The sequence below is a fragment of the Hemiscyllium ocellatum genome, chromosome X (assembly GCF_020745735.1).
Source record: "Hemiscyllium ocellatum isolate sHemOce1 chromosome X, sHemOce1.pat.X.cur, whole genome shotgun sequence".
NCBI classification, from domain to species: domain Eukaryota; kingdom Metazoa; phylum Chordata; class Chondrichthyes; order Orectolobiformes; family Hemiscylliidae; genus Hemiscyllium; species Hemiscyllium ocellatum.
The window spans coordinates 15,088,309-15,107,276 of record NC_083453.1 but is presented as its reverse complement, the minus strand read 5'-3'; the positions used below and the strand labels follow the sequence as shown (position 1 = coordinate 15,107,276).

General features: G+C 42.4%; 1 protein-coding gene across 1 annotated transcript in view; it reads right to left on the bottom strand.

Annotated features, from left to right (window-relative positions):
- pa2g4a (proliferation-associated 2G4, a) overlaps positions 1 to 12,390 on the bottom strand; it is a 28,378-nt gene extending 15,988 nt beyond the window's left edge. The window contains exons 1-6 of the mRNA XM_060820867.1: positions 12,284 to 12,390; positions 5,730 to 5,858; positions 4,755 to 4,860; positions 3,428 to 3,497; positions 2,586 to 2,678; positions 1,939 to 2,002 (exon numbers count right to left, since the gene is read on the bottom strand). Coding sequence (XP_060676850.1) covers positions 1,939 to 2,002; positions 2,586 to 2,678; positions 3,428 to 3,497; positions 4,755 to 4,860; positions 5,730 to 5,858; positions 12,284 to 12,368 — 547 coding nt within the window. The 5' untranslated portion in view covers positions 12,369 to 12,390. The remainder of the gene's footprint in view (positions 1 to 1,938; positions 2,003 to 2,585; positions 2,679 to 3,427; positions 3,498 to 4,754; positions 4,861 to 5,729; positions 5,859 to 12,283) is intronic.
- Between the last annotated feature and the right edge of the window lie 6,578 nt (positions 12,391 to 18,968).

Here is an 18,968-nt window from a genome sequence, read left to right as displayed (position 1 = left end):
GTATGGGCTCAAGCCACACTTCAAAATTTGAGATGTAATGTGGGTCAACGCCTGCATTGCAATGACATGGAGAATGGAATTTCTGGAGATATAATCTTTATGCTAATATAACAAACTAAGCAGATTCAGAAGTTAATCTGTTTGAGTAGCTGAATGATACAGACCAGAAATGTTTCAGGCTTCATCCCGTCTTAGCTCATCATGGCTGGAGGAAGGGCTTTGTGCTACAAACAGGGGAATCTTGATTATCCGAACGAGTTGAGCAGGCACTATTTCTTTCGGATAATTGATTATTTGGTTAATTGATTCAATGCCTCTCCTCTGGGGCTCGGAGATTTCTGAAGTTTCCTTTTTCCTCGCTCCCTCTCTCTCACAGGTTTATTTTCCCGTGAGCAGAGAGACACTGTGTGTAAGGGAGCTGCAGCATTGTTGAAGCCTCCCCTCACCCCCATCAGTTCAACTGGGATTGATGCAGCTAGCAGTTGCTAAGTCCACGCCCCATTCAGACAGACAGACAGACACACACTTTTTTACTGCAACTTTTTGATAGTTCTGTAGAGGGCAAAGGTGGAACATATGTTGGAGAGATTATCTTGGGCCGGGGGGGGGTAGGAATTAAGGGTACACCCCTGTGTAGAACTCCAGGGAAAATTGGGGGGGGGGGCACTCGGTCATTTGGAGGCGGTGCCTGGGTTCCTATCAATGTCCACGACTGTTCTCAGCAACATTTCAGTAAGCAGAGTTCATTTTTAATCATTGTAAACAAAGGACTCCATCAGAGTTGAAACATCTCTTTTATGTAATGCTTCTATCGGTACCTTGAGATCTTCTTCAGATAATCTGAAATTCAGATAACTGATATTCAGATAATCGAGGTTCCTCTGTACACCTCAAAATTTAGCAAAGAGGTGCAACAGCCCAAGATCCTACTTATTCAGTGAACCCTGGTGGAAATCTACAACTGAATTTGAATTCAGTAAAATATGTGGAATTCAAGACTCTAATGATGATCATAAATCCATTGTCAATTGTTGGGGAAAAGCCCATCTGGCTCACTAATGCCCTTTAGTGAAGAAAACTGCCATCCTTACCCAGTCTGGCCTACATGTAGTTGATTCTTAACTGCCCTTAAAAATCCTTAAAAAATAAAACTATGAAATCTTAATATTCCTACTTCGGAGATGAAAATATGATTTATGCATTTACACGTACCCCAATCTCCTATCTATCATTAACTACTACTGAATGGCAAACGTCATTACCTGACATAGGTAGTGTTGATCATCACATTAACTGGGGATGTTTAAAATATATGCAATTGTTTAAATCCTTGCAGGGTTTTGGAAAAAAGGTGACAACATCTTTCTTCTTCTAATGGAAGGCAGGTTACTGCTTGATTGAAAAGCACTCAGCCTTGCAGGTAAATAAACGATTCCTTACTCAAATCTCTTAAAGGATCTTTCATTCACACTTCATGTATACAGGCAAAACAAGCAGATGCAGTTGTGCTGAAGCAAAATGAACATGAGGACCTTCCTGCGTAGTGTCCATTCCATTATTTATCAGGATTATTTTTGTCTCCATCTATCAGCAACCTTCTCCTTCAGGTCTAGTAGAAACAGGATACTGGAAAACAGATTCAATGTGAATACCATGTTCCCCATCAACTCAGAAGGTTGGAGACTTGCCACTAAGACTATTCCAGTCACATTCTGAAATTGGCCCAGTTTTAATTCACCATGCATGTAGTTAACAAAGAAAGCAATTTCCTCCCTACTAGCCAATAGTGGATATGTTTCAGATCTTTGCATGTAACATTCCCTTCACTGAAGGGTTGGTTCCAATTTATAAAACACTTGAAATAGCTGAAGAAAGTGGGATGGTTTTAAGGCTGGAAGAAGCACAAGTTCTCTGACAAATCAGAACTAGTCATCTCACCTTCTATAGGAGTGCAATTAAAGGACTGAGCAATCTTGTTCCAAGCTTCTGTCACTTGAGTGTTCTGAAGTTAAAAACAAAAAATTCCCTTTAAAGAGAGTTTATAAAAGTCAATTTAAAAAAAACCACTGATTTCAACAATAGGTTTCTTGTTATCCTTGGGTGGATCTCTTACATTTCCCTTGCCCTTTAAGGCACCTGTCATTAATTAACTGATACTAGGATTAATAGTGAGCAGGCCAACCACTTCAGCTGTATGACAGGCTATCAGATACTTGGAGGCTGAAATTAGTCTTCCGATTCACCCTTCTCCTGTTTCATAACCACATCATTTCTGGCATCCCTTTCAATCTAACTTCACCAAAGAAAAGACCACCTATGCAGCCAGACAGGGTGACCAAGTCAATAAAAGAGCAAGATGTGAGTGAACTTTGACATTGAACTTTGGGCTCCCAAAAGTACAGCAAAAACCAACAAGCCACTGTCATATCAGATGACTCCATTAAACAATTTCATCTTACATTTAAAGCTCTGCTTTTCTGGAAGTGGGTGAGGAGACTCTTCAAAAAGCCTATTTGAGCTACTACTGTCAATTACTTTCAATGGGATAAACAATACTATATTAAAATTAGTTTCCAGTCCCTTACCTGATTGCCTGGTTTCACTAGTCGCAGAGCTGCTTCTGCGCAGTAGTGTGCAGCTTTAATGACATCAGCTTTGCGACCAGATACTGGAGCACCCTGGAAAATGAAGCGTTTTGAATAAAGAAAGGAAAAGAGAAAAAACAAACAAAGACATTTAATCTAAATGTAACAGTATTCAACCCTATTCCTACAAACCTGCCATACAGCTCAGTCAGGATTAAAAACAGACAACTTTCTGCTGTTTAGAGATATGCAAAAGCTGGCCTAGTCTATTTTTATAAAAAAAGGGATAAAACTAGCTCAAGAACACTATTAAAAACATTGATTCATTGCAGAAGCACACAGTAGTGCCAGTTTCTTGTGCTTATTGATAGCTAGAAGCAGATTTGTACCCACGATCATAGTCTTGAACAACTTATTTGTGGAGATGATCCAAGGAAGAAAAGTTTCCTCTGATTTCCGCTCTCTTTGCGGGGTCAGTCGCTGATATTCATTCATCGCTCACGAGTTTTGGATTCTTATTGGAATGAAGCCTGCAACAGATTACCTGCCCTCCCCGCTTGATGGGAGGCATGGGTGTGCACGTATTTCTCCTCCCACATCCCCTCCCCAAATTTAACAAAAAACATATTTGGGGCACTGTTTTTATATTTAAGGCAGTAAATGATTACTCCAGCAACAGCTTTTAAAATTTGAATGGAACAAGTTATAGATGCGCTGTCACTATGGATTCGTAGTTTATTAATCTAAGTGGTTTCATTAACTACCAGGATTGAATATCAGGTAGCCTATTATTTCTCCAGAAAGTGTCTAACTCACTGCTTGTGGTCAGAAAATAAACATACCTTATTAACACCAATAATAAAACTGTGTGCCACGTTAGCAATGAATCCGTCTACATGAACGCCCAAGTCACTGCAAAACAAAATTGGCATAAATCTCATCTGTAGCTCGTAAACACAGAATATTGAACTTGCAAATATGCTCGTCTTTCACAGCTTTGGAAGTTCCTCCATCACTACAAACACATAGGTTTAAGGATGAAGAGCTTCCTTCAGTGTCTCAGCTGGAAAAAGCATATAAGCCAAGAACGCCAGAGTTGTTCCAGTTAGTTGATGTAGCGTAGAAGCACTACAAACTGCTTCACTGTGCCTGGATTGAGGATTATATAGAGAAAACAAAGAGTGAAAAGAGTCAGTTTGTGTTGCTACCTCTAGTTAGTAAGCAGTGACCATTGCTGGAAAGTAAATGTAAAATGGGAATTGGATTAGAACTTCCTGTTCTTCCTACAAGATCATGAAATCTTCCACATCCTGCTAAGCATTCAGAGACAATTGAATATCTCGCCAAAAATACAGCATCTCTCATCATACCACACTCTTGGTTCTGTACCAAAAAGTCATAATAAAATTGTGCTCAGGTACAACTTGAGTCCAACTGACATTTAAAATATTTTCAATGTTATCATCTTTCGCTCATTTGCTCAAAGGATAAATACTGATTGCATATTGACAAAGTACAGTAAAAGTCCCTGTTTAAAGCAGCTTTGCTTAAAGTCATTCTACTTTTAAAATTGCAGCTTTTAGCACCAGTATTCACAATTTGCGCCTTTAATTTCGATTTGCCATTGTGTTGCATATTTTGCAGCAGCAGCTTGCACCTTTTGCAGCGATATTTTGCACCTTGCCACGTGCGCCTTTTGTGGAACAATTTGCGCCTTTTGCAGCATTTTTGACAGAGTCCCACAATCTAATCAGCACCATTCTGAAGTGAGTGTGACTACTAGTGTTTGCCTGCAATCAAGGGAACCACCTTTGTTTAAAAAAAACGGATACAAAGTTCTCAACAAAGAATATCCAAACCAATAGGTTTTCTTTTGCAAAGGAAGTAGAAGAACCTGGGTTGATGATTTCTGGACAAAACAGGCATACTTCAGAAATAGATTTTATCTGACCCACATGCACAATAGCAGAGTGTGCACATCGCGCATTGGACTTCACAGCCACCTCAATCTGTCAAATCAGCATGGAGGTTAGGCATCCCTTAACAGAAGGACTTCTGAATGACGACACTCAGTTGTCCAGCCTTCTATCCAGTTGTTTCAATTTCACTTTTTTTTATGAAAGAGACATGCTAAAATCAAACAGAACACAAGCTTGAAAATGTACTTACACTTTAACAAGATCTTCCTCCTTCAAGATGTAGTCAGGGTCACTCTTGAGAGGAGAATAGTGGCAAACACAGTTGTTCACTGATATACAGGTGGGAAAGGCAATTCCTTTAAATAAAAGGGGCAAATGAGCCACGTCCAGAATTAAATTTCACACTGTCTCAGAAACAGACTGCTGTTAGTGTTGACTTTGATACCTTTACAACAGAAGGATTAACTGAATAGACAACCTAAAAGACCAGGTTGAGTTAATTGTACAACACGGTTATTCATTGATCAAAGCACCAAGGTTTTTCCGCCTCATTGGATAGAATGTATGCTCCAAGGACAGCGACAAGACATCAAGCAAATTTGGTAGATCATAGTAACTTTGTTTTCATGGTTATGAATTATTTAAAAAAGAAAAGAGGCATTTACCAGTGTTTCATGGATCACTTTCAATCACCTTTATTTTTAATTACTCTAGGACTGGAACCATGAGCACTTTTACCTCCAATGAGTACTCAATGACAATTAATCATTGGAGCAAACTTAAAAATTATGGCTTGGTATTGTGATAGAAAATGGATAGGATTTCTGTTAACACTGTACATCAGTATGATGGTCCAGTCTATTACAATGTCACATATGGTAAATGATACATTCATTACATGGATTGTAAAACCAGAAGCTTAAGCACATAATGCAATGGGTCACATATGCACTGGATTTTAAAAAAAAGGCCCGGATCACCCCAATGCAAGCCACAGCAAGAGCTTAAAAAATACTTCATTATCATAAATAATTTACTCAAAGACAGCATCACTTCAGCTCAAGGCAATATTCATAAATCTAATTCCTACACTGCGATCCTTTACAAATGTTTGCTTCAGAGCAAAACTCCCTGAAAATCTTAATTGTAACATCACAAACTCAAACTGTTTCAAACAGCATACCACTCCGACATTAAAAGATGGACTAACTGTTGAGTCATTTACCTTTTTTCATTTCTTTCTCTTTCTTAAAAATTTTTCCTGTTTCTTCCATGATCATTTCATCACCTTTCTCACACAGGGCTACAACAGACACTCCTGCCATTGCTGCATCCACTACCATCTTCAGAACACCTACAAAAACACAACACATTAGTGTTACAATTACAGATGATACCTAACTTGTTATGAACTCAGTAGAGACCAGTATTTTTGTAAGAATCAGAAACTGCAGGCAATTAAGTAGCATGCCACAAAAGATCAAAGGGGTTAAAAACAAAAGGATTTAACTACACAAAAGCAAAGATTGCCAATAGTAATAAATTCACCCATGTTAAAAGATAACAGAAATATGACAAAACCCAATCACATAATCAAAAGTGAATTCTAAATCACACTGCTTTCTTTGTCCATCTGTTAAACATCTACGAACAATAAACTCACATCAGGTAGTTATTAAAACTGCAAGAACAACTTGGTTTCAGCACTGCTTCTAAGATTCAAACAAGGATTGAGTTTTTTTTGGATATTCCACTTGCTTTCAAAGTTTCTCTTCAAAATTTCTCCAACTGTCATACATGGGCAAATTAAATACAGCTGTCTTTAGCAACTTAAGCAGTCACCTCAAGTCAGAACTCTCCTCATTCTAGTATTATTTTTCTCAACATGGGCATCTAAAACACACATTGCACTTGGTTTTACCAAAAGTACATCTCAGTACGAGCCCTTCAGTCAAGATTTTAAACTGTTGCAGTCAACACAATTTCAGTAAACCATTTGAGACATTTTCTACTTTGCAGCCAGCCTGTTCTCAAACCCAAACTATGAATACAAAAAAATCAGGATAGTGAAAGTAGTGTTTGGATGCTTTCCTTTATTGGTCAGAGTACCGAGTACAGGAGTTGGGAGGTCATGTTGCGGCTGTACAGGACATTGGTTAGGCCACTGCTGGAAATACTGCGTGCAATTCTGGTCTCCTTCTTAATGGAAAGTTGTTGTAAAACTTGAAAGGGTTCAGAAACGATTTACAAGGACATTGCCTGGGTTGGAGGATTTGAGTGATAGGGAGAGGCTATACAGGCTGGGGCTGTTTTCCCTGGAGCGTTGGAGGCTGAGGGGTGATGTTATAGAGGTTTACAAAATTATGAGGGGTATGATTAGGATAAATAGACAAAGCCTTTTTCCTGGGGTTGGGGAGTCCAGAACGAGAGGGCATAGGTTTAGAGTGAGAGGTGAAAGATATAAAAGGGACCAAAGGGGGAACTTTTTCACGCAGAGGGTGGTACGTGTATGGAATGAGCTGCCAGAGGAAGTGGTGGAGGCTGGTACAATTGCAACATGTAAGAGGCATTTGGATGGGTATACGAATAGGAAGGGTTGGGAGGGATATAGGCCAGGTGCTGGCAGGTGGGACTAGATTGGGTTGGGATATCTGGTCAGCATGGACAGGTTGGACCGAAGGGTCTGTTTCCATGCTGTACATCTCTATGACTATCTCATTGATTCCACCCCACTCCAATGCTATTGCTAAATCCCTTGGCAACCTGGTCACATGATCACTTACCAGCAGTCAGGTGCTTCACAAGCATGGACTACAAAAACCAAAACTGGTCTTTGCTAAGTACACATGCCAGGAATGGGAAGCATGGAACACTGACATGAGTAGAAACGCTTTTGGCTTTAGCAAATTCTTAATTAACACCACAATAGCACAAACTCTACCAACTGTGTAGAGAAGAAATCGTTTTGCTATGGCTGCAGACAGTAAAAACATTTTTATGCATACTAAAGCCATATCAACTCAGTTACAAACTGAAAAAGGTTCTTGCTTTAATCACAAGAGGATTAAAAAACGGTCTTGAACATCAATGCGCCACAAAGTAGAACAAATAGTAAATCTTGACAAAACTATAGGCAATTAGTGCAAAGAATGCTTCTGTTATATTTTAAAATACCTTGATGGGATGTCACCTGAGTCAGAGTCAGGCATGAATTTTAACATCTGCACCCAAATTTCACTCTTAAACCTACAGATCCAGCAACTCTCAAACTCTGCTCTGTTCTAAAGATCGTACAAAGTTAGAATCATAGAATCCCTACAGTGTGGAAGCAGAGTTGAAGAGTGTGGTCCTGGAAAAACACAGCCGGTCAGGCAGCAGCCAAGAAGCAGGACAGTCGACATTTCAAACATGAGCTCTTCAGAAAACTCCAGCAAGTGCAGTCCTCACTTTCTCCAGCGTGGAAACCAGCCATTCAACCCATCCAGTACCCACAGCCCCTCAGAACTGCATCCAATCCAGACCCACTCCCTGACCCGACTCCTGTAACCCTGCATTTCCCATGGCTAATCTACCTAGCCTGCACATCAGAAAAAAAAATCTAGTTCTCAGATATTTGAAAACCACAAGGTCACCTGTATGCAATAACTAATTAACATTGAAGTCGATTCTAACTGTTATAACATGAATCCCAAAATAAAATTTCTTCCCAAAGCAATTCCGGCCAGCTCGATAAATAATTGCTGTGCAGAACAGAGAAGCAGAGGCAGCATGTCAAATAATTTCAGTTTCAACTGTAAAACTTCATGGAACAAGCTTGGCACTTACATTAAATCAGCAGAATATAATGTTCAGTTTCTACACTGCAAACAGCTGCTAAATTACCAAGCACATTTCACCAATTAGGCCCCTTCCTGCCAGGTTGTATTTTGCTCAAGTACTGGCAGCTTTCCATTACCTTCAAGAGATCACGTCACATAACCCTAAACAGTGGGCACTGACCAAATGCCAGTCATGGTCAAATCTGAGCTTATTTGCCATTCAGGCACCAAGAAACAATTAAATGACATAAAAAGTAATCAGGCTGTTTCTGTACACACAAGAATACAAACACTTCACTCACCGGTGTCATAGCAAGATCAGTTAACTGAGCACAAGATGAAGAATAAAATTAAGAACCCTCTGATCTGTACATCCCAGTTACACAATTACCAATTCAGCAATCATGGGAGCTGCCCTGCATTAATTTAACATCCAATTCTGTTTATTGTCTTCCCACATCCTGCTCACATGAAAGCTGCTGCTGGATTATAATTCCAAGAATATTCTATGACACTTTAGACAAAAAGTCATGATTCACATACCCCTGATAATGATAAGCTAATTTGACCCAGCTATCCCCCATAAACTATGATAGTGAAGAGTGATGAGCAAGCAGAGCTGTCCAAATGAAACCAATCTGGTCCTTGTTTCAAAATCCATGCATTGATGCTTCCCACAAGAGTTAACATAAAACGTACTAAGCAACTTTGTATCAAAGAACAAAAGACAATTGTGAGCCCCTTCCAAACCAGAGTGCACATTCTGTACTACATAAACCAAGTATCAAACCAGAGACACGAGTCGACAAAGTCACTTGCACATTGGCACTGCTGAGATCAGACACTGCAACATCAGTGATGAACTTACTGCTTACACATGGCTAAATGTGGCTACTGTTTCACAATTGCAGGATCACAGACCTACAAAAAAAATTGAGCCTGTAATCTACAGGAGAGGAATTGAAGGAAATCCATCCCCAGAATGCAATTTACAATAACTTGAACAAATTGCACTGAAAATATCACAAACATCAATAAACTGCTGCACTCAGAAAATGATGTTAGATGTTACTGTTAGTACAGCACCCTGACCAAGAAACTCCAACTTTATAGCTAGCCAGGGTGAAAGGACCATTTCAAGATACAGGAGAAAGTCAGAACTACAGATGCTGGAGATCAGAGTCAAGAATGTGGTGCTAGAAAAGCACAGCAGGTCAGGCAGTATCTGAGGAGCAAGAGAATCAACGTTTCAGGCATAAGCCCTTCATCAGGAATGGGGCTTGTGGGCCGGGGGGGGGGGGGGGGGGGGTGCTGAGAGATAAATGAGAGGGGGTGTGAAGGTAGCTGAAAATGCAATAGGTAGATGAAGGTGGGGTAGGAGGTGATAGGTCAAGGAGGAAGGTGGAGTGGATAGGTGGGAAATATGATGGACAGGTCAAGAGGACTGTGACAAGTTGGAGGCTTGGGACCGGGATAAGATTTTGGGGGGGAAGAGGGGGAGAGAGAATGAGAACTAGTAAAATCCACATTGATCTTGTGTGGTTACAGAATCCCAAGGCAGAAGATGAGGCATTCTTCCTCCAGGCGCCGGGTGGTTAGGGTTTATTGATGGAGGTGACCCAGAACCTGCATCCTTGGTGGAGTGGGAGTGTTCAGCCACGGGATGGTGGGGTTGGTTAGTACGCGTGTCCCAGAGATGTTCTCTGAAACAACCTGCAAGTTGGCATCCTGGCTCCCCAATGTAGAGGAAACGACACTGGGTGCAACGGATACAGGAGATGACATTAGTGAAGGTACAAGTACATTTCTTTTGGATGTGGAAGAATCCTTTGGGGCCCTAGATTGGGGGGGGGGGGGGGAGGAGGTTTGCACTTCCTGCAGTGACACGGTAAGGTGCTGGGAGTGAGGGGTGGATCTGAAAAGGGAGTCGCCGAAGGAATGGTCTCGCCAAAACACTTCTGTCCAATGCCCCAAAAGATCCTTCCACATCAGACAGAAATTTACCTGTACCTCCACTAACGTCATCTACTGTATCCATTGCACCCGATGTGGTCTCCTCTACATTGGGAAGACAGGACGCCAACCTGCGGATCTTTCCAGAAAAGATTTTTTGGGACACCCGTACCAACTAACCCCACTGACCCGTGGCTGAACACTTCCACTCCCCCTCCCACTTCACCAAGGACATGCAGGCCCTGAGCCTCCCCATCGCCAAACCCTAACCACCCGACGCCTGGAGGAAGGACGCCTCATTTTCTGCTTTGAGACCCTATAACCACACGGGATTAATGTGGATTTCACCAGTTTCATCATTTCCCCTCACCCCATTTTATCCATTCCCAAGCCTCCAACTCAGCACCGCCCTCTTGACCTGCCAATCGCTTTTCCCATCTATCCACTCCACCCTCCTCTCTGACCTATCACCTTCATCGACCTCCTCCCATTTATTTCAGCACACACCGTCACCCCCCAGGCCCACAAGCCTGATTTCAAGATATAGAATGCTAAACAGAATTACAATTTGGAAACAAATTTTAAGCCTGGATTCAGTCTAGAATGCAAAAATAAATAATAACAATCTTGGCACAGCATCTGAACCATGACAAATTTTTAAAGAATTCACAGTATCATACAGGATTTATTACTTTAGCATTTAGATTGTTATGAATAGAATTCAAATCTGGGTCATAAAGTTAGCAATTACACAACCAATACAAATCAGGATCAACTGTTAAATTTACTCTGCACTTTCAATCATTGAGTTTACAATTATGCAATTCCATAAAGTCACTTCCCACCTTCCAAGTTGGGACATATAGGTACACATTACACTGCTAGATGAATTATTTTAGGAGCAATTTGGTGCAAGTGCTCCATATACAGCCCAAAACCATTTTCCATTAAACCTTAAATGCAATTTATAGAACCAGCCATACAGAAAGTTAAAATTTCTCCTTAGCATATAATACATATTTATAAACAGAAAGTATTCTCCACCACTAAAGTTAGATTAGATAGTCATGTTAGTTAATTGATCACAACAACAAGCATTGTACAGGTTAATTGTAGCTCTTTCAAGACACTTGAGCAAAGGACACACGTGATGACCATGTGGTTACAGTCCAAGACCACTCACGATTTTGGTTCGGAGACAAGCATGGGATTATCAATGCCTTCAGGAAATAAGGGGTACAGGGAGAAAGAGTAAAGGTATTTTACCGCTGCACATCCTAGTTCTGAACTTCAGCTAAAAATCTAAGAAACAAAAGCGTTTCAAAATACAATCCAATCTTGAAATAAACAAAAGATTCCCAAGTAAAACGGAGAAGTAACCTCTGTGAAAAGGTGGGCTAACGTTTGAAATCAATTCATCAGAACTGAGTTAAAGCCTGAAACGTTAACTCAGTTTTTCCCCTCAACTGCTATCTGACTCGAATTTTTCTCGCATTAAAAAAAACAATTAAATCCGAATTGCCGACCATTTCCATCGTTTTCTTTGTTTTTAATGCTTGGATTTCTAACATTTGTGGATTCTGATTTTGCATTAATGAATATGTAAAATCAACCAAGTCGAGAAACCAACGTTGCCAAAAAAAATCTCCTTCAGAAAAAGGCATGTTCACCCTTAAGGAAGAGAACAGAGGACCATGCTGGCTGCTGCCATAAGGCGCCAGATTCTGGCCCCATCTCCTCGTGGTCGGGCAGAGTGCGATTGAGGCTTTGGGGAGGGGTGTGTGGGGGAAGAGGCGCCGTGTTTTTCTCTGCCGCAGTGGACATATCGGGGTGCCGCCTGGACGAGTCGAGTCGAGCCAACTCGAGCCGGACCTCCTGGTGCCGCGGCCTCCCCGTTCTCCATGCGCCCACATGGCAACACCGCGCTCATAAGGCCCGATCCTGTTGTAGGTTCCGCTATCCCGATGTCGCATGCCTCGCATTCTTTCTTAGAGACCCCCACACTCACGATTGGCGATGTCTCCGCCCATCTTGTACTTGGTGACCACCAAGTCCTCGGCGATGGTCTGTTCCTGGCTCTCATCGTCCGACATCTTTTCCCTCCTGTTACCCACAGGCCTGCGCGTTCACCCTCCCGCCCACCGCCTTTCCCAACACCAATCCGCACCATCGTACCCCCTGGGAAATGTAGTCCCGCGCCGCAGCCGTCTCTGGCTTTTATAATAACAATCGTGACAATGCAAAACTACATCTCCCGGAAGGCATCGCGACAGCAGCGCATGCGGAATGGGGAGGCATTTGCCGCTGTCCGTGGAGTGATTTTTTTTAACTTCACGTTTTGTCAGATTTGAAGTTCGAACTGTTCTCAACCCCACCCCCACGAAACTGTAAACGGCCTGAATAAAAGTGGAAGAACCATCGAACTGTAAGCCCAAGTTAAACATTATCACAATCTTATAGTTATTTTTACATTTCAACCTGACTGGCAATAATGTGGAACATTTATAGGAGAACGACAAGTAGCTCCATCTTAAACAGTTAGAGGAGAACCTTTTTTTTGTCATTAGTAAGATTCATTATGGCCGGAATAAAACCAAAGTGATAGTTGATTTACCAATCACCACTTTGTAAGAGTGATATTTAATATGTATGAAAAAAGTTGTGTGCGGTTTTCAGTCGTTTATTTTCCGGCGGGAGACGCCGTCAAAACTCGTGTCCTAAAGTTCAAAAAGATATGTCAAGTACTGAAAGGTTATTTTTGGAGCAACACAATTAATAGAATACAGCCACAAAACTTCTAACGACTGAGGGCAGGGACTGTCATCTTGAGCATCTGTTGTAATATTCAATGCAGTAACTTATATTGCATCAAAATATGTCATTTGTCACAATTTTGCTTCATTGTAATGACCATAAGACGTTCCATTAAGTGTCATGATCACGTTGTTTACAGAGTGGACATAAATTCAAATCTTGGAACCAAACTGTGCACTAAACTCAGTTACTACAAGTTTGTACAGGGAGAAGTACCAGATCTGCTACAGTAAAACTTTTCAATGTTTTTTGTAAACGCTAAGAATATCAGAAATAGAAGCAACAGTAGGTCATTCAGACCACTGATTTCTGCCGTTTTGAGAGATCATGGCTGAACCTACATCACTTGATGCTTATCTTTTGATTAGATTTGACTTGCTACGGTGTGGAAACATGCCCTTCAGATCAACAAGTCCATACTGACCCATTTTCCTCTGACTAATGCACCTAACACTATGGGCAATTTAGCATGGCTAATTCACCTGACCGGAGTGTGGGAGGAAACCAGAGAACCCGGAGAAAACCCACACAGACACGGGGAGAATGTGCAAGCTCCACACTGATAGTCACCCAAGGCTGGAATCGAACCTGGATCCCTGGTGCAGTGAGGCAGCAGTGCTAAGTACTGAGCCACTATGCTGCCCACTGATCTAAAAATCCCAATTCCTCACATTAAGAGAAAATGAGGACTGCAGGTGCTGAAGATCAGAGTCAAAGAGTGTGATGCTGGAAAAGCACAGCTGGTCAGGCAACATTCAAGGAACAGGACAGTCGACGTTTTGAGCATAAGCTTTTCGTCGGGGGGTGGCCCAAGAGGGATGAGAGATAAATGAGAGAGGTGTGGGGCTGGGGGGAAGGTAGCTGGGAGTGCAAGAGGTAGATGAAGGTGGGGGTGAAAGTGATAGGTCATAGAGGAGGGTGGAGCAGACAGGTGGGAAGGAAGATGGACAGGTAGGATAGTTCAAGAAGGCAGTGCCAAATGGGAAGGTTGGATCTGAGATAAGGTGGAGGGAGAGGAAATGGGGAAACTAGTGAAATCCACATTGATCCCATGTAGTTGAAGGGTCGCAAGGTGGAAGATGAGGTGTTCTTCCTCCAGGCGTCGAGTGGCTATAGCTTGGCGGTGGAGGAGGCCCTGAACTTGCATGTCCTTGGCGGAGTGGGAGTGGGAATAAAAGTGTTCAACATCAAGACAATACGGTTGTTTCTTGTGGTGGCAGGGGAAGGTGCTGGGGTGGAGGGTGTGGACCTAGCAAGAGAGTCACGGAGGGAATGGTCTCTCTGGAACGCAGATAGGGATGGGGAGGGAAATGTATCCCTGGTGGTGGGGGTCTGTTTGTAGGTGGCAGAAATGGTAGAGGATGATGCAATGTATCCAGAGGTTGGTGGGGTAGAAGGGAGGTTCTGTCTTGTGCTGGAGGGCATTGTCAACCACATGGGAGGAGAAATTGTGGTGATTAGATTAGATTCCCTACAGTGTGGAAACAGGTCCTTTGGACCAACCAGTCCGCAACGACCCTCCGAAGAGTAACCCACCCAGACCCATTTCCCTCTGACTAATGCACCTAACATTATGGGCAATTTACCTGACTTGCACATCTTTGGACTGTAGGAGGAAACCGGAGCACCCAGAGGAAACCCACACAGACACAGACAGTCACCCGAGGCTGGAATTGAACCTTGTGCTGTGAGGCAGCAGTGCTAACCACTGAGTCACCGTGCTGCCCCATTGTCATTGTTTCTTTTGCCAACAGTCTTAAATCAGTGTCCTCTAGTTCTAGATTGAAAACTTTAAAAGGATGTGAACATGCTGGAGAACATACAGAAGAAGTATACATGAATGATTTCAGAGATGAGATATTTCAGTTATGAAGAAGTTGGGACTGTTTTCCTCTCCAAGGAAAACAGGTTTCTCCAATGGGAACAATTTCCTCCATCTACTCTTGTCCAGACCCCTCATGATTTTGAATATCTTTATCAAATCTTCTTTCAACCTTCCCTAAAGAGAAGAGTGCTATCTTCTCCAATCAATCCTCTTAAATGAATTTTCTCCTCCTGGGAATAATTATTGGAAATATTTTCTCTGTCTTCTCTAGTGGCTTCACATCACAAAATCACAAAATTGTTCTGGTGCAGAGGAGGCTATTTGGCCCATCATGTCTGCAAACATGTCTGCTTTAACTCTTTGTGTATTTTGACTCACTGCCAATCCCTTGTATTATCCCCATAGCCAACTTGTTGTTTCTATTTAATTAATCATAAAATGCCCTCTTGAATCGCTGAATTGAACCTGCTTCCAACACACTTCCAGACAGTGTATTCCAGGCTCTAATCACTCACTGTAAAATACTTCTCATCTTGCACTTACTTCTTTCACAAGCCACTTTAAATCTGTGCCATTTGGTTCGCAATCTTCTTATGAAGGGGAATAGTTTCTCCCTGTTTTCTCTGTCCAAATTCCTCGTGATTTTAAAAACTTCTTTCAAAAACCTGTTTTCCTTGGAGAGGAAAACAGTCCCAACTTCTTCATAACTGAAATATCTCATCTCTGAAATCATTCATGTATACTTCTTCTGTATGTTCTCCAGCATGTTTACATCCTTTTAAAGTTTTCAATCTAGAACTGTGAACAGTACTCCAGCTAAGATTGAACTAGTATCTTGTATAAGTTCAGCATAACCTCTCTTCTCTTGGATTTTGGATTAGTGGTGCTAGAAGAGCACAGCAGTTCAGGCAGCATCCGAGGAGCAGTAAAATCGATGTTTCGGAAGGGCTTTTGCCCGAAAAATTGATTTTACTGCTCCTCGGATGCTGCCTGAACTGCTGTGCTCTTCCAGCACCACTAATCCAAAATCTGGTTTCCAGCATCTGCAGTCATTATTTTTACCTCTCTTCTCTTGTGCTTTGTGCTCCTATTAATGAAGCCTAGAATACTGTATGCTTTATTAACTCCTCTCCCTCTCTTTAATGGTCTCTGCACAAATACACCAGAGAAAAGTCTTTTATTTAATACTGTTTCCACTTATAGAACATAGAACATAGAAGGATACAGCGCAGTACAGGCCCTTCGGCCCTCGATGTTGCGCCGACCGAGTCCTACCTAACCTATACTAGCCCAATAACTTCCAAATGCCTATCCAATGCCTGCTTAAATGAACATAAAGAAGGAGAGTTCACCACAGATACGGGCAGGGCATTCCATGAACTCACAACCCGCTGTGTGAAGAATCTACCCCTAACATCTGTCCTATACCTACCACCCCTTAATTTAAAGCTATGTCCCCTAGTAACACCTGACTCCATTAGCGGTAAAAGGTTCTCAGTGTCGACCCTATCTAAACCCCTAATCATCTTATACACTTCTATCAGATCTCCCCTAAACCTTCTCTTCTCCAATGAGAACAGCCCCAAGTGCCTCAGCCTTTCCTCATACGATCTTCCTACCATTCCAGGCAACATCCTGGTAAACCTCCTCTGCACTCGTTCTAAAGCTTCCACATCCTTCCTATAGTATGGCGACCAAAACTGCACACAATACTCCAGATGAGGCCTCACCAGAGTCTTATACAACTGCAACATGACCTCAGGACTCCGGAACTCAATTCCTCTGCCAATAAAGCCCAGTACACCATATGCCTTCCTCACAGCACTATTTACCTGGGTGGCAACTTTCAGAGATCTGTGTACATAGACACCAAGATCCCTCTGCTCATCTACACTACCAAGTAGCCTACCATTAGCCCAGTAATCCATCATCTTGTTATTCCTACCAAAGTGAACGACTTCGCACTTAGCTACATTGAATTCCATTTGCCACATTTCCGCCCAGCTCTGCAACTTATCTATATCCCGCTGTAACCTACCACTTCCTTCCTCACTATCCACAACTCCACCGACTTTCGTGTCATCCGCAAACTTGCTTACCCAGCTTTCAAGTCCTTCCTCTAGATCATTTATAAAGATAACAAAAAGCAATGGTCCCAAAACAGATCCTTGTGGTACACCGCTAGTAACTGCGCTCCAAGATGAACATAATCCATCAACTACTACCCTCTGTCTCCTTCCAGCCAGCCAATTCCTAATCCAAACCTCTAATGTATCCTCAATGCCATACCTCCGAAGTTTTAGCATTAGCCTACCATGGGGAACCTTATCGAACGCCTTACTAAAATCCATATACACAACATCTACTGCTTTACCCTCATCCACTTCCTTAGTCACCTTCTCAAAGAACTCAATAAGGTTTGTGAGGCACGACCTGCCCTTCACAAAACCATGCTGGCTATCCCTGATCACGTTATTCCTACCCAGATGTTCATAAATCTTATCCCTTACCATCCTCTCTAAGACTTTGCCCACCACTGAAGTCAGACTCACTGGCCTATAGTTACTAGGGCTATCCCTACTCCCTTTCTTGAACAATGGGACCACATTCGCTATCCTCCAGTCCTCTGGTACTATTCCCGTTGACAATGACGACATAAAAATCCAGGCCAATGGCTCTGCTATCTCCTCCCTAGCTTCCCATAGGATCCTGGGGTAAATGCCATCAGGCCCAGGAGACTTATCTATATTCATCCTTTCCAATATTCCCAAAACCTCTTCCCTGCATATTTCCAGGGCATCCATTCTAATTATTTGTGATTCCATATTCACATCAGCAACAGTGTCCTGTTCCTGAGTGAATACTGAGGAAAAGTACTGATTTAATGTCTCTCCAATCTCCTCCGCCTCCACACACAACTTCCCACTACTATCCTTGACTGGACCGATACCTACCCTAGTCATCCTTTTATTCTTGACATACCTATAGAAAGCCTTTGGGTTTTCCCTAATCCTACCAGCTAAAGACTTTTCATGTCCCCTTCTCGCTTTTCTTAGCTCCCTCTTTAGCTCCTTCCTGGCTACCTTATAACTCTCAATCGCCCCTACTGAACCTTCACGCCTCATCTTTACATATGCCGCCTTCTTCCCTTTCACAAGGGACTCCAATTCCTTACTAAACCACGGCTGCCTCACAAGGCCCTTTACACCATGCCTGACTGGTACATACCTATCGAGGACACGCAGTAGCTGCTCCTTGAACAATCCCCACATCTCATTAGTGTTCTTCTCTTGAAGCCTGTTTTTCCAATCCACACAACCTAAGTCATGCCTCACTGCATCATAATTTCCCTGCCCCCAGCTATAGCTCTTGCCCTGCGGCGCACGATTATCCCTCTCCATCACTAAAGTAAAAGTCACCGAGTTGTGGTCACTGTCCCCGAAGTGCTCACCTACCTCCAAGTCTAACGCCTGGCCTGGTTCATTACCTAGAACCAAATCCAATATAGCCTCCCCTCTTGTTGGCCTGTCGACATATTGTGTCAGGAAACCCTCCTGCACACATTGTACAAACACCGACCCATCTAATGAACTCGAGCTATAGCTCTCCCAGTCAATATCTGGGAAGTTAAAGTCCCCCATAACAACCACCCTGCTACCTTCACTCTTTTCCTGAATCATCCTCGCAATATTATCCTCTACTTCTCTAGGACTATTAGGAGGCCATGCCTCACTGCATCATAATTTCCCTGCCCCCAGCTATAGCTCTTGCCCTGCGGCGCACGATTACTTCTTTGTAACAAAATGTATTACATCACACTTCTCTGCATTGATCTTCATCTGGCACTTATCCACCCCATGCACCAACTTCTTAGTGTCCTTTTGAAGTTCTATATACTGTCCTCCTCACAGTTTACAATTCTCCCAAGTTTTGTATTGTCCACACACTTTGAAATTGTTTTCTGCACATGAAGCTCTGGATATTTTATACATATCACAGACAGAAAGGGACCCAATACTATCTTCTTGGGAACTCCACCACAAACCTTCTAGCC